The sequence below is a fragment of the Amphiprion ocellaris genome, chromosome 21 (genome assembly GCF_022539595.1).
Source record: "Amphiprion ocellaris isolate individual 3 ecotype Okinawa chromosome 21, ASM2253959v1, whole genome shotgun sequence".
NCBI classification, from domain to species: Eukaryota; Metazoa; Chordata; class Actinopteri; family Pomacentridae; genus Amphiprion; species Amphiprion ocellaris.
The window spans coordinates 24,681,303-24,697,202 of NC_072786.1; the positions used below are offsets into that span (position 1 = coordinate 24,681,303).

The 15,900-nt window shown below is 39.2% G+C and overlaps 1 protein-coding gene across 13 annotated transcripts in view; it reads left to right on the plus strand.

Moving 5' to 3' along the window:
• Positions 1 to 15,900, plus strand: part of osbpl8 (oxysterol binding protein-like 8) — a 112,128-nt gene that overhangs the window by 69,360 nt on the left and 26,868 nt on the right. For 2 of the 13 annotated variants that reach the window (XM_035954065.2, XM_055006406.1), the window contains exon 2: positions 4,312 to 4,585. The exons of 10 other annotated variants lie outside the window; for them this stretch is intronic. In XM_035954065.2, the coding sequence (XP_035809958.1) occupies positions 4,435 to 4,585 (151 nt within the window). In that variant the 5' untranslated portion in view covers positions 4,312 to 4,434. Of the gene's footprint in view, positions 1 to 4,178; positions 4,586 to 15,900 lie in introns of those variants that run through there. One more of the 13 variants, XM_055006407.1, reaches the window with a different exon arrangement.

The window sequence follows — 15,900 nt, forward strand, 5'->3', positions numbered from 1 at the left end:
TCCCCTGTACTGGTCTGTTCAGCAGAGCCACAACCCCTATACCTGACACCAGCTCACCTGATACACTTTAGACAGTACTGGAGCAGGTAAAGGTGGTGCCTGAGTAATTCCATCCAACCAGTAGAGCCAGAAGAGCTAAAGAACTGCTCTTCAAACATTGTTCATATTTGTACGCCTAACTGGTTGTTGAGGATGTCCCCGTTGCAGGAATGTGGCATAAAAGTTGCACATTCGTTGTTAGAGTGCATTAAAATCTTTCACCCATGCCTGGTTTAAACAAATTGGAGGGCATATGAAATATTTACCATGCATGGACTGCAAAGGCAAAAGGAAGGCCAAAAGCAGAAATGAAGAAATAATGGAACTGATAGCAGACTGGATGTTTACATCATTGTAATGTCATGCTTGACTATAGATTGGCTCTATTTGGTAACTCAGTGAATGTAGTGAGGAAAATCACTACTGATAAGCAAGAATCAGCTCCAACTTTACTGAAAATAACTTGAAAAATGACCCAGATGATGACTATATTTAGAAAATGTTTCGCAAGTGCCTCTCTGATGTCATTGGACCAGCAGAAATGGGCATTTCCTCTGCAAGCAGGTTAATTAGGTCTGGGATCTGAATTATACATGCAGAACATCTAATTACCTGTGTTAATTAAAGCACATTTAAGTCAGACGGGTACAGCTGCTGATTTATCAACTGTAGATTGATCTATTACATCGGGGACAGTTGTTTAGGAAGTGATGGCACTGTTTGCCTCTACAAGGTCCTGGATGAAATGTCTCCATGGACTGTTAGGCGTGAGATCTGACAAACGGCCAGCAGAGTTAGACGTTTTTGGAAGGACTAAATTAACACAATAAATTGGGTAGTTCAATTGAAAGGAAGATGAAGTTACCAGACGACTGTGGAATGATCAACAGCAGACAATGTGCCTTGCAGATTTGGTTTCAAAGATAAGGGCCAATGCCAAGTCTGTTCATTCTTCCCCAGATGAAGTAGCCACTTGCAGCGTCCTTGCACTGGGTCAAGGCACACTATCTTGTAACTTTATATAAACTATCCCAATGACTGTAATCTTCTTTCATGACCTTCAGTGCACCAGTGAGAGTTTATAAAAACTGTGGGATGGATACAAGCAGAGTGTTGAAGAGCTAATTTTCTCAAATAGAGTCCAAAAACATCCAACTATATCAGCCTTTTGAGGCACATTTATCCCAAAAACGCAGCTGCATTTGTACCATTGAGGTAAGCAATGTCCTTAGTGCGTCACAGGTTTCTGCCCACAAAGCAATTTACAGACAGTGTCACCTGCTTGGTCACAGACAGTGCATTTGGTTTCAGCACTATTAAAGTGTATCTAGGAGAAGCACACGTTTCAGTGCGGCATTCAGTGACCTGTTATTGTCACACTGGAGCCATTTTCATAAGATCTCATCTCTTTATGTGACTCTGAAGATCTCAGTGTGAATGCTGAAGATAACAAATACGTCAACTTCAAGATTTATATTTGCATTATATTTACATTTTGTTTGATTAACTTTCCCATTCTTCTAGTTATTTGTTGGTCTAAGTATCCTGTAGTTTGAAGCGACTGGTTTTCCTGGTGTACATCAGGGAGTAACAGCAGGGTCCTCTGAGCAATGGTGTGACAACGTGCTTCCTTCTGTCCTCAGTAGAACTTCTGTTTTGTGATGAGTTGTGTATGTGTGTGTGTGTGTGTGTGTGTGCGCGCGCAGTGTGATGACTTGTGTCTGCGTAGCAGTCGCATTTTACAAGCTGTAGGGATTAGTGTGGTTAGAAAGAAGAGGAAATGTATTTCTCTGCTATTAATATGGATATTCATGCCGAGTGCCAGCGTTTTTTGTAGGCCATTAATCCTACAACCTCTTCAGAGCCATTCAGAAATAAAAATGTGTTCTTAAAGGGGCCTGAGCCACAGTTCCTACATGGACTTCACAGACACTCTTCCACCATCCCTGCTAACTAGCTACGACGATACCCTAAAGTATGTTGTAGTTAAGTCATCAGCAAGAAAAAATATTGCTTTGCTGATTGTTGGCTATAGGGCTTTTGATAACTGGGGCTGAGTATCGTTTGTAATTTAACAATTCTGATTCTGCTTATCGATTCCATTTCTTAACGATTCCTAATTCCAATTTTATAGGATTAGTTCAACACTAAAATCTTGCTTTTACATAGATATATTAGTGATGAGGACCAGACTATATGCAGGAGGTATTTGTCTGCGTTAAGTACTTTTACTTTAATACTATAGTTAATTTCCTGATTATGATCAGGCCATTTGGGTTCCGTAAAGCATATTGAGACAATCTGAATTTTAAGTGCTGCTATATAATTAAAATTGAATTGAATTGAATTATGCTTGCATACAATATTTAACATTCAGTTATAAACCGAACACAGTCTAGCTGCACGTCTCCTTTAAGTAAGGTGGTGATATACACTAGTGGGTTTCTTGTGGGAATCTCTTTGTTTCTCTTCTGAGAAACACGAGTTGCTGTTGTTTGAAACGCTACTTCCCATGGGTAAATGTCGTCAGCGGATACATTTTGATCAAGTAATCAACCTTGGTTTCTTTAATGTTTTGAGTCTTGCTTTGGCTTGTTTATTGTAACAAAAGCAGAATCCAGTCTTGTCCTTGTAAAATGTGGTGGAGCATTTGCTAAATTTAGGTGATTGTTGTAAGATAGTCATACAAGTTGTGTTCACCAGTTAATCAAGCAACTTAGCATTTTAACAGAGAATAATGTCCAAACAAATGCATTAGGAGATGTGATGACACACAGGCAAACAGCTGACACGACTAATGGTGCTGACAGATCGTGGTAGGTAAACAGTAGGTGTTTGCAGTACACTGTTTATTTGAAACTAGCACAAGTGAAGTTTGTTTTGGAAACAATGAGCAGAATCAAAGTCAAACTTTCTTTTAATAAAAGCAGTACTCAACACCCTACCCTATAACTGACCCAACTGCATTTTAGACCCATATTTGTAGGACTGTTTTACCTTAGCAACAAAAGTCACTTCACAAGATGCCCAACCAAACCAGATCTTCCCACATGCTGTTCAGGAGCATAATTGCACCAACTGAGAAACCTTATGAACATTGACAAGAAACTGTTGTAGTGCAAAGAAAAGCTGCTAACTTTAACACTTACAGATTTATAAATATGACATCTGGCTAAACTCCATCTGCAAATTAAGACAATGTTATCTAACCAAAATATCCACTGAATAGACCCTGTGGTGAGATAGTTTCATTTGCGGCTTTTGAATTCAAGAATGACATCAAACTTCAGATTTAAGAAAGTAGTCACTGAACTAAATAGAAGTATGTAATATATTTGTTTCTGTAGTGAAGCCAAGCTCAATATAAAGTAGACTTTATAGGTAGATTTCATACTACTGTACACCTTTAATGATAGCTTCAGGTTACTGTTGGTAGACCTGGCAGCTCTGCCTTTTCACTCCCATTGGATCGGCTGCTGTCCCGCTAGCTAGCAGCCGTGATGCTGTGAGTTGGGCAGCTACCTGGCTGGGTTAGCCACTAACATTAAAGACAGGAATATCACTAACAGCTTGAGCTTCATGTTAGTCATCTGTGGTCCGTGACTTATACAAGTCTGCTCTGACGCTTGCTGTGGTTGTGTCAAACACATTTTTGTAGGTGAAAATTTGGAATTTTCCACAGTGTGGTTTTCAAATTACATAGCTGCTATGAAAGAGGGAAAAGACACTTACTCAGACAGTCCCTCCTTGTGTCTTTTTCTATCATCTGCTGATGTCAGAGGGTTTAATAGTGAGACTAAATTCAGCTGGAGCAATGTTTAGAAAATAACAACAAGCATCATAGATGTCAGAGGCACGCCACACTAGTGACTAATCCATTGAAATAAGGTTGAAAAGCAGTCAAGTGCCCCTTTGAATCCAAAATAATGAATTAAAAATGTAGCAAGAGATTGAACTCATGTGAAAGATGAGATGTGGAGCATTAGAGCTATTTTCAAGCTAAGATGCAGCTCCCCTACCCTTCCGGAGGAGAGGGAGTAGGAGGGGCTCAGCTTATTCGTTATTAAGTACTTACAGGCTGCTGCTGCTGCTGCTGCTGCTGCTTTCATACACACTCAGAGAGCAGAGAGAGAGAGTGTGAGAGAGCAGTCGGCTGAAGGAGGCGTAGAGGAAAGCAGCATACTGCACTAGTTCAGTGTCTGCTATCTGAGCCAATCTGTGTGTGTGTTTGTGTTTGTGTGTGTGTGGTTGGTTTACTCGCTCGCACACTAGCTGCCTGGGACGGAGCGGACCGTTTCCCCAAACCGCTCGACCTTCCACCCTTCCATTTTCCTTACCGTTCCCCCAGCCCTCCCTCCTTCCCTCCCACCCACGGAGGGAGCTCCCGCCGACCTCATGATGAAGGAGGAGGGCCTGCTGAGTCGTCGCCGCTTCTCCACGTGCGGCGGGACGGCGTCACTTCGACCTCCACACCCGGACGGACGCAAACTCATCCGCAATGCTTCCTTCGGGGGCTATAACGAGCTGTCACCCATCTCGTTGCCAGGTGGGTGCATGATGGCGGGGAGTCTCCTGCCTTTGGAAGGGTTGCAGACCCTGTTTTAGACCTTTTAGTTTTACATCATGTTTGACTAGTAGCTCTAAAAGTGATGTGAAGGTACTGCATCACAAATACAGCAGTTCTTTAGAAAGAAACTGAATATTAAGTGAGTCTTTGTGACCAGTTTGAGCTAGTTTGGACTCATCTGATTAAGTGTACATTCTCTTTGGGAGAATGGGTGCAGTCTGGGATTGTGTGAGGCTTCTGAGTATGACTACCATATTTTACCACCCTGAACTCCCTGCAGCAAGAAACACGTTGTTCATGTCAGCAGAAAGAAAGCTGCAAGAAAAACCATCTGAATGCATCACTTGTACGAACACGTGAGGGTCAACATGCTTTTCCAGATGTATGTTTATGAATTTGGTGTAAGGCATGTATGCTTGAAATGAAGTTTTGTCTGTCCATGTCTGAAGGCAAAGTCTTTGTTGTTGTTCCAAAGGGTTGCACTTGAAAACGGGGAGAAAACCTTACTGACATGGGGATAAATAGTGCACACTTGGAGTTTTTGTGTTTTGTTTTGCATTTTAGGCATTCGTAGTGTTGGATGTGCAGTATTTTTCACAAAAAGTTGACAGAAGCAATTAAGAAAACTTGGGAAATGCATTTGAAACACCTGTACACGTAACCAATCCCTACATGGAGTGGGGGTAAAATCAGTTCAGGAACTTTGCAGTAATTGTCTACAGCAATATACTCATCTTTTCAAAATCATCTTGGTGTCACATCATAGTTACATATTAAAGGAGGACTATGCACTTCAATCTCTCCTAAAACTGTACATGTTCACTTAGTAAAGGATTGTGGGTGGTTGTTTCACATTTTCTACGTTTGTTTCCAAAATACTGGCATCAGGATTTGTTGAAAATTCAGGATTTGCGGTTATAAAACAGCCGAAGAAGTCGGTCTTCCTTATAAAGTGGTGAGATTTTGTTAAAAACATGGTGTAGTACGTTTCTTCAGAATAGTCGATGTGTTTCAGTTAAATAATCTTGAGGCACATAGTCTATTGTTTCACCATCTAACACTTCCTTCTACCTTAGTCATTCCTGGCATTAAAAGTTAAATAAATATCTTTACATTAATAACCTTAAATCAATTGATGATCACTAGTGGCATTATAGAGCTATATTTTTACATGTGGGTCCTAGTTTTGTTACTGACATTCCAGTAGAGACAATGACGAAGACAAGTTAGCAAACTTGGATGTAAATATTTAACTTGGATTTGATATATTTCAAAAAAGCCTTTACAGGCATTTTATGTAGAAGAAAAAAGCTGCAGATTTCAGAAAGGATTCATGGGACATATCTGTCTCAGTATTCAGAACACTTGCATTTGTTCACCTCACTATGAACAATAAAGAAGCAATCAATGTTTATTAATTTTTTTATATAAAGTGCTATAATATAACTAATAAACGCAATAATGCCTCAAGTAGAAGCAGTTTTTTTCCAAGCTCTGGTGATTTTTATTACTCTCACAATCTGAATGATTTTAAGCTCATACATCCACAATCTACTGTGGAAATTGTCATTAGATCCTTATCTATGTTTTCCATTATATATTGAATACACATTGGGCACCTCAATTTTGTGTTTTCCTTTACTTAAATGAGTGCAGAAAAGACACAAATTGCTGCATGAATATTCACCAGATTGTAGGAAATTAAATGTTTAATCCCTTCCTGCCTTTTTGTGGCTTAGATGTAAGTACAACTCTGCATGTGCAGATCTCTGCCCCTCTCTCCACTCAGCCTTCCGTGTTTTTTAAGGCTATCGTTAGCATAATTTGAGATAGAAATGCTCAGCCCAGGCATTGACCATTCATTTCATTCATTACGTTCTTCCAGGGTATTAAAACCACCACATGGGCATGTTAACGAGGTATAATGCTCGGTTTTCACCACAGGGGGTCTTTAACGACACAATTATTTCAGCTTTAAGTTCTTTGAAGCAGGCTGCATATATATCGTCTCATTGCAGTGTAATTTCAGGCAGTATGTGTTACTTTTTTGCTTTGTCATAGCTGTGAGATGTCTCTTAATGACTTCTTGCTTCAAGGACTCTTTCTACTTTGCCCTCTGTTTTAGAACAAGACAGGTTGTGGAGTTCAAACAGGCTGGTGCAAACTGTGCTGATGCAAGGCTCAGGCCTCACCTCAGCTGGTTTGGATTCACACAGGTTCTAATGATACCTCTATGAGAGTGCACTGATAATCCTCATTTTTAGGACACCTAATCCCACAGAACATTTTGGATTAAATCAGTTTAGTGCTCATTTATAAAATCGCTGCCTGTGTGATCTTCCTGTTGTTTGTCCTGCTGAGGAGGACACAAACCTGGAGGCAGACAGCTGGCCACCACCGGAGCTTTCAGAGAGTGGATATCCTCTGTTCCACCTTCGTAGATGACCGTTTTTATTCATCGAGGAAAGGCAGACTGTGTTTTTCAGCAACACATTGCCGCACTTTTGATGCAGCAGACTTTCACAACCTGGTACAACCTCAGTCCTCTGCGGTTCGTCACTGTGCAGCTCAGTCAGTTCTGTGCTTAAGGCCATCTTAATACCAGTTGTTGAGACAGCAGTGTTCGCAATCGTATTTCTCTCCTCAGGGTCTTACCTTACCTAGGGATTTGGTCTGGTGATCTTTTGACCATGAGCCCATTTCTTTCTCTTGTAAACTAGCATCTCCTCCAGCTATACACATATCTCTAGACATTGTCTGAGTCACGGTGTATTTCTCACATTTGACAACCAGCCTCGGCTCCATTCATCATTATTTTAGTGATTCTGCTAACAAGCGTTGTGTTTAAGAGGAGCTGCTGGAGACAGCTGGTGCAGGCAGGTTGTAATAACTCACTTTCTGTGTTTTTTTTTTTTTGTTTGTTTTCGTTACATTCTCTTGATTAATCTATGTCCCTGTTGGTTATGTTTTTTTTATGACTCGTTGAATTGTTGCATAGAAGGCGCTCACAGATGGTTGATGACTCTGTTTTTGTTGGAATGCTGTGAAATGTATGCTGGTCGGGCCTGTCAGTTGGAAAATTGTCTCTTGCCTTTTTGCTTCCTATAATGATTGGGGCTGGATACTTTGTAAGAAATGTCATTATCAGTGCAGACACAGTGTTTTACTTTGAGAAACATTGAGCTCTTTAACAAAAAACAGAAGAGCTTCATTATTACTTTTAAATCTCTAAAAGTGTGGATCAAACGAGACTGATTTTGGTTTCAGCCTCTCAAATGTGAAAATTTGCTCCCTTCACTTTGTCTTCTATTATATTTAAATGTTAATCAGACTTAAACTATATGGCACTAAAGTAGTGGAACAGATTGGTATTGGTTTCACATTGCTGATTGGTTACAGGTCATGAGTAGTAGCCTATCACTGAAGGACTAATGTTGAAAAGTTTTCTTTTATTTAGATCGATGTTAAGCATTAATTTTAAAAAGGCACTTCAACTCAGTTCTGTGTTGAAGTTTTTATTAATTAAAATTTTAACATATCATTATTAAAGATTAGTTATTGGTTTCCTTGATTGCTAACAATTTCTTTGAGCCCTGAAAAAAAACATATTGAAGATGAGTTCTTTTCTGCGATTCTGCCGTTTTAATTTATTTTTTTTGCTGTTTTCTTTTCATGTTGTCCAGACAAGTCATTAATTAACTGAGAAACACTGACAGATTAACTGATCATGAAAACATTACCCTAAAACTCTTAAATCAAATGTGATATAATGTCTTAAAGTAGATCTGAAAATGTGAGCAAGCATTTTATACCAAATTCTGTTACATGATTAAATAATTTCTAATATTTTGAACTATTTTGATGAACAAATAATCATTGTAGTGTACGTTTCTCCTTTTAAATCAAGAATGACAAAACTTGCTTGTTACAGCCTCTTTGATCTTTAGGATTATTTTTCCTGTTTTATATTATCGTAATCTAATTTTCATTGGGACATCACCTTGGTTCCTCAGAACATGAGGTCAGGTGAACACAGAAACAATCAAATGATCAACTGTAATCAATATTGGAAAATAATCATTAACTACAGCTTTACCAAGGACCTTCCAAATGGTGCACCACTCTGTTTTCTAGTTTACTCTTGACTTTTAGCTTTTAACCATCAAAAGTTTCATTTATCTGATGAGGTTTTTACTTATTTCTCTGATACCATTGTCTTAGCAAATCGTTGTTATTCGACCTTCCCAAACCCTTCTCTTAAATTTCTAAAGACAGTGCATTAGGTCATTACCATCAGTCTTTACCAAAGGCAATGATATCCCAATATCTGACAGTGCACATGAACTTAGACCAAGTGAAATAAAAATAAATCACCACCACAAAACAGTAGCCATGGCAGCACAACTGACCCGATGCTCCTTCTGTCATCCAGACGCATCCTGTTTAAAACATCACCACTTCCAAAGAATTATGTGCTTTTGTCTTGTTGAGCTGTCTGTGTGGAGACAGAATAAATCCACTCAGTGTGGATTGATCCACTTCATCTCAGTAGTTGTGTACTTTTGTGCAATAAGCTGGCAGGCTGCATAAAACACAGGTTTTTGAAGGCCAGGAGGAAGGTCTGGAGATTAAAATGAGACCTGGCCTCAGCTGTGCACATTTAAATGATACCCATCGTGACAGCCTTTTCTGTGACATTGTAATGTTCATGTGGGAATTGACTACCCAATATCAAGCACAGAATAAGGGGACACACTCTGCCATATGGTCTGAGTACTTGGAGCTGTGGTGTTTACTCTTATTTCTTCTCTAGGAAGGGACTGACTGCAAGTGAAATTGGTTTGGAGGTTGAAATGGGGCCTTTGTGAAACTAATAAGAGAGTGGAAAAAGCTTTTCTCTGGTGGTCTATAATTAGATGGAATCGCTGCTCATCCTGAGGTCAGCATGACTTTGCATAGTGCATGTTGGAACATTCAGTGGAGTCTCAGACCTTAAAGATAAGATGTTTTTTTTAATTAGTAAAAGGAGACGGGGCATTGCTGTTGCAAATATTTTTTGCAATTATGCTCTTGGTTCTTGAAGATCTCTCCAAGATTTAAAAAAATAACTATAAGGATGTCATCAGTGTCCCACGTTGGTAGTATAAAATGTAGACTCTCTGTCAAACATAGTATACTGTTAATTACTCCACCAAGGAATGCGGTGAAGTTGACAATCTACGTATGTTTGTCCATCTGTTGGTCTGTTCACAGCATTATTCAAAAATAGACAAACGGTTTTAGATGAAATTTTCAGGGAAGGTCAGAAATGACACAAGCACCAGCTGATTAGATTTTGGCAGTGATGAGGCTTATAGTCTGGATCCACAGATTTGTTAAAGATTTCTGTATCATTGCCATATAGCGACACAGCATCACTGTAACCATGACAACAAGTGAACACTACGTCAGCTGCCTGCTGACGATCACATGATTGTGATCCTACTACAAATCCACCACTGCAGACTTAATGAGACTCATCTGTCGGAAATCATAGAAGGAACAAGTGATTAAATTGTGGGGGTGTTTCTGAGTCCCATCAATTCCCGCTGCCTGCTACATATTTAGATCACGTGATTCGGTATCTGTACATAACGTACACAAGACATATAGAAAAACGTTCTCACAAATGACTAAAAATGTGATTTCAGTACAGTGATTAATGTAGCAGTGTCTCCATATAGATGAAAGGAAATACAGACTGGTACCTTATTAAAGAGCAAACTATAATAAAGTGTCTTGATAAGGTGTTGGGACACACATGCCAACATAACAACTTCAAATAGAAGTGATCATTCAGAACAACTTTGTATGTATTTGCAGTGATCCTTGACCCTACCCTACCAGATCCAGTCACTGTAAGAGTCCTTTAATTTGTCACCTGCCTATATCTGTATGCCTATGATACCTGACAGATGTGTGCTCACGTATTATATAAGAATAATAAAATTCAATTTAGGCTACTGATTAGGCAGAAACTTGAAGTAAAAAAACTAAATTGTGCAGTTTGTCTTATCCTCTTAGTGGACCAGCCGTCAATCAGTTTTCATGACTGTGTGCAGAAATATTAGGGATGCTGTTGCTATGGAAAGTTTCCCTCAGTCGCAAACACCCAGGCAATTTGCTTTCTAAAACTGAGGAGTAGCTGGGCTGCCAGCGTTTCCCTCAGTTTGTTGTTCTCAGTTCTCAGCTCACCTGTTGCCATGGCAGCCTCCATATTTCCAGCAAAATACAGCCGAATGATTAATGCTGTACATTGCTTTTGAGCAGTTTAAAGAATTCTAGAAAGTGGATTGTTTAATTTTATGGATCAGTCTGATTTTGTACAAGTGTGTTCTTTAAATGAAATTGATTTGAATGACTGCGATTGAATCTGCGGTCGTTGTAAGAATCCAAGGTGCCTGCAGTGAAAATCAGCTGCTTTTGGTGGGAGAGGCAGCTTCAGTGTTGCATTAAACATGACCAGGATGCGAAGAATTGATTTCAGGGTTGAGGCAGTGAATGTCAACAGTACCACAACTGCAGATGATCAGATCATGTGCATCAGTTGAAGTTTTCATGGTGTGACTGATATTTGTATATGCAATGACTATTGTACTTACTTTGTTTAACGTTACAAAGCCACTCATAGGAATATCCTCAATGAAATTATAAACCGCGAGTTTATTTTTTGAAAACTTGCTGTTGTAAGGCAAAAAAAACTGAGCTGAATGCTTTAGTCGTATTTTTCCCCTGACTTTCTTCTCTATTATGATGTCTGATGCGTATTGTGCTTCCTATGATGTAGTAAGGGAGATTATAAATGTGCAAAGGCTTTCAGTCTCTTCCTTTCTCAGTCTCTTCCTTTCTCAGTCTCTTTGCTGTTCTGTCCTTTCTCTGTCTTTGTCTGTCTTTCTCTCTCCGGTCTGTGATCTTTGATGCAGTGTGAGATCATTGCGGCGCCTGTTTTTTAAAAGACAAATGCCTCAGTCAGTCTGCAGTGGGGCGTGAGTCTCCTACAACTCCAGCCACAGACACAAACACACAATCCCTGATGTTCATTTACACACAGCAAGGGTAAGATCTGGTGAATTTGTAGACACAGTGTCGTTAAGGTTAAACACAGTAGTGTGGAAAATACAATTTTTTTACCTTTACATTTGTTTAAATATTTGCTGCTTCCTAAAATCAAATTTTTGATGCCTTTTACTTCTCAAGCATTTGTGTTCTGTTCATTCTGAAGCTCTTGCCAAGTAGTTTGCTTGGTTTACAATAGTAATGGTCATATTAAGGTCTGGACGGGGTCTTTCCTTTTGACTGTTTACACAAGACCATCGATACTTGTCGTCACTCACTGGTTTGTGAACTGCTGTTTTGATGCCTCAACCATGGAATTAGGTCCGCGTCATCTTGGTCTCTTGACACCTGATGTAACCAAGAAGGGGTGAATCTGCCAGAGAGCTCAAGGACATTACACACAGCAATATTATCGCGACCTGTCAAGCACAAGATAGCATTCCCCGAAAGGATAATCTGCTTCATTGTTCATTTTCCTCTAAATGGAAACATCATTTACAAAATGAGCATCGTGCTGTATGGAAGGAGATTTGTAGCTGCCCATTAAGACCATAAACTCATTAGGAAAATGTTGAGTGAGGCAATAAATCAAGTGAGAAGTAGGGTCATTTCCTCAAAGGCTTTTATATATTCAGACTTCTATAGCAACCAGAGGAGGCGCCCCCTGCTGGTTGTTAGAAAGAACGCAGTGGTACTTCCAGAGTTGAAGGCTAATATTAATATTAATATTTTATATACTGTTTAATGTCTTTCCTCTTGTTGCCACACACTATCAAAATTGATGATTTAATTAGCTTACATTATTATTATTTTTTTTTTACGGTGGTTGTTTTAAGTGAGTGTGGCAGAGCTCCAACTACTTTTTGGACTGTCTTACAATAGGACTACTGCATTTTCCCAGCCATTATGGGACTGACTTCTCACTTATAATGGATAGATAAGAGGCAATATAATAGATGATTATAAATTAATGGAAGTAAGCAGGATCAAAGGCAAGGCTCAGTATTTTCCCAATGCAAAAACTTTATTGCAGAAAGAATAAAGAGACCAGAAGACATTGATTTTAGATTATTGTATTTGCAAGTGGGGATAGCAGGTCTCTGCCTGGGAGACTGAACACTGACCTTTGTCAGCCCCTTTGGCATCTGTCAACAGTGTTTCCATTATCTAAGTGACAGGGTAACAGCAACCAAAGCTGTTCTCCAGCTAATCTTTGCTTTTTTAACTCCTCAAAGCATAATGTTTAAAGGAATCTATATAGAAGTAGCTTGCAACACTCTCTTCATAAGTGTGCTATAGTGTAAATGTGTATTCATATATTAAAGCCGATGCATTTAACAGTGTATACAGCTGTCTTATCTGCCTGTTAAGCCATGCTATGCCAGCTCCATTTGGGTGAAAAACAGTCGTTCATTTTGAACAAAGAAATGTACACCAACACTTGAAAATCATCATATTTCTGTCTGAAACACACACCACTAATGCTTTCTTTTACCTTAAGTCTCTGTCATTGTCCTCAAGAGTAGGAAGGCTTATCAGAATTTCACTGCAGCCCTCTCAAGCAAAGCCCTCTTGTTAGCCAAGGTATTGTTAACATTCAGTATAATCCAGAAATTTAACAGAGGTTCGTGTGAGTTAATGCGTATTAGCATTCCACACTACCTCAAAAACAGTTTTAATATTTAGACCATCACAGAAAGAAAGGACTGAAGCTCTTCTGATAAATGTCACATGTGGGATGAGAAATTGTTCGTGATTTTAACAATTTGTAGACTCTTTTACATTACATCTGTGTACAGCAACATTCATGTTGGTATATACCATTTCCTATTTTGCCTTATCATAAATAATCTTCAGTTTTGTTTTTCACCCTCAGTGAAGGAAACTTTGGAGATTTTCTTTAGCTTTAACTACTTAAAAAGCTTTTTTATGTGTAGCCACATTGTAGTACAATAATTGTGTTTGCATTGTGTTTGTATTCGTGCCATGGTAATACATTTAGGTGAGTGGAGGAGTGGCACCTTTAAGTGAAATTAAATGGGACACTTCATCACAGTGGGCCACATTAATTTTGTGCGACCTTGATTGCAAATTGAATGACTAGCAAGCTTGTACATGTTAGTGGGTTAATGAATTCATTTGTCATGCTTCTACTTAGACGGTTAACAATAGGTTTCATTTTTATTTGTCTCATTCAAATAACCAGTTGTATGCAAAACAACGTTTTCTATAAAACAGTCATCCTTGGACAGAGCCTGTTGAATAACTCCTAACACATTACTGCACGCAGTTAGATAAACGTGTTTAAATCAAGCCTGACTTTTACCTTAAGAACAACAGAAGAAGTTACAGAAAGTAAAATTTCTCATGCAACATTCTGACTTTATTCCTTGTTAATTAATTTAGTTACTCTATGATCATCTTCCAGTTGAAATGAAGGGAGCAGGACGGCGTAACCTCTTGTGGTTTGCTATTGTGGCTGAACTGCCTTTGAGTTGTTTACCAGCTGAAGTTGGCATGGAGATGTGCCTGTCAAGTAGGTACAGATGGTCTGTTGGGACGTCTAATGCACCACTGCAACTAGACCTGCATTAAAACTGAGGTGGTACTCAAAGCAGGGAGAGCAGTGCAGGTTGTCATTTCTTGATGCATATGACTGTGTTTGTATTTGGAGCTTTAGATAGTTTAAATGAACACTGCAGCAATTAGAAGCAATCAGCTACATTGAAAGGATTCTGTTTCTAGTTACATTTTTATTGAAAACAATCTCAGGGTAGAAATATTGAGTGGAGCTAGGTTAAATGGATATATTTCATGCAAGGAAAGTTTGCTGATTCTATTTTTTCATCTTCTGAAGATCTGGCAACACGAGAACATCTGGACTACTGCTTTCAAGGCAGCAGATGGTGAAATAGCTGAAGTATTCTTGATGAAGATACGTAGGTACACGACTGTTTTAGCACCTTCACAGGAAGGTTGTTAATCTGCTGGTGCGCCCTTTTCTCATCCTCCAGAGATATTGTCTGGAGAAAAAATGCTCCTAACACACCAAGGCTCTCCTGTACCTTCCATTTCTTGGTACACTTTAGTTTGGGGTTTGCTTGATATTGCAATCATTATTACTTTATGCACACATGAGACACCACTAGCAGGAAAGTACATTTGAAGGCAGCTGCTAAAAGATTGTTGGAAATGGAACAAGCAGGGGAAATAAAGCAGTTTAATAAAAAGAGGATATGACAAACATTTCTGCATAAAATCCTTCTTAGAGTGCACTTGAACATCATTTGAGAATTCATGCAGCATGTCTGCAGGACAATACTGAAGTATGCGGTATGAATACACAAAAATGGATAGTTTACTTTTCATTAAAGCAAATGGGTGATCAAATATGACGTGACTCTCTTTGTGAATGATAAATATCTCATTTTGAAATGAAACTCAGCAGTGGTTCCTTTACTTTCATGCTGAATGCTGATGAACTGTGGATTGGAGACAGAAACTATGAAATATTTACGAGCTCTCTGCCACCTTGAGGCCGCCAGAGTCGCCACCTGTCGTGATCTCAGCGGGGAGTCTGTGGCTGTGGTTTGACTAATTGGTTAGAAACTGGCTATTCTAAAGTAGAGCTCAAATAAAGACCAGAGAGCAACCCTCTTTTTAGGTTTGTCCTGGCGCACTTCATCAATATTTAACCTACATTCATTACTGGCCAGTTTAATGCGTATAGAAGCACACATTCCTTTGAGCAGCTTCACTGGAGCAGTTGGCAGTTGTCTTGACCTTTGTTTTGAACCCACTTTCCGTGCCCACACTGCCCCAGTCAAGCTACAGACTGAAATACGGAACCTCCTTTCAGCAGCTAATTTAACTAACATTTGATCTGAGTTAAGAATAGGCACTTTGTAGGAGGCGCCAGCATGTTGCCATCTAGAGTCTGTGGCTTGTTTCCAGTTGCCTTGGAGGACAGTATGCTCCTGTGTCTGTCATTATGTAATGGGATTCCAGCTGGCAACTGAGGCATTTGAAATCCTGCTAGAGGAGTCACAAAAGTGGAAATGACAACATACGTACTAATAATTACTGTCATCATCAATTGTTGACTAGAGCTAAAAGTTCAAAGTTGTTCTCAAGCTTTTCATTCATTTCACAAAAAGCCGCAAATCCAAAACATATCACATTTCATTTTATATGAAGAC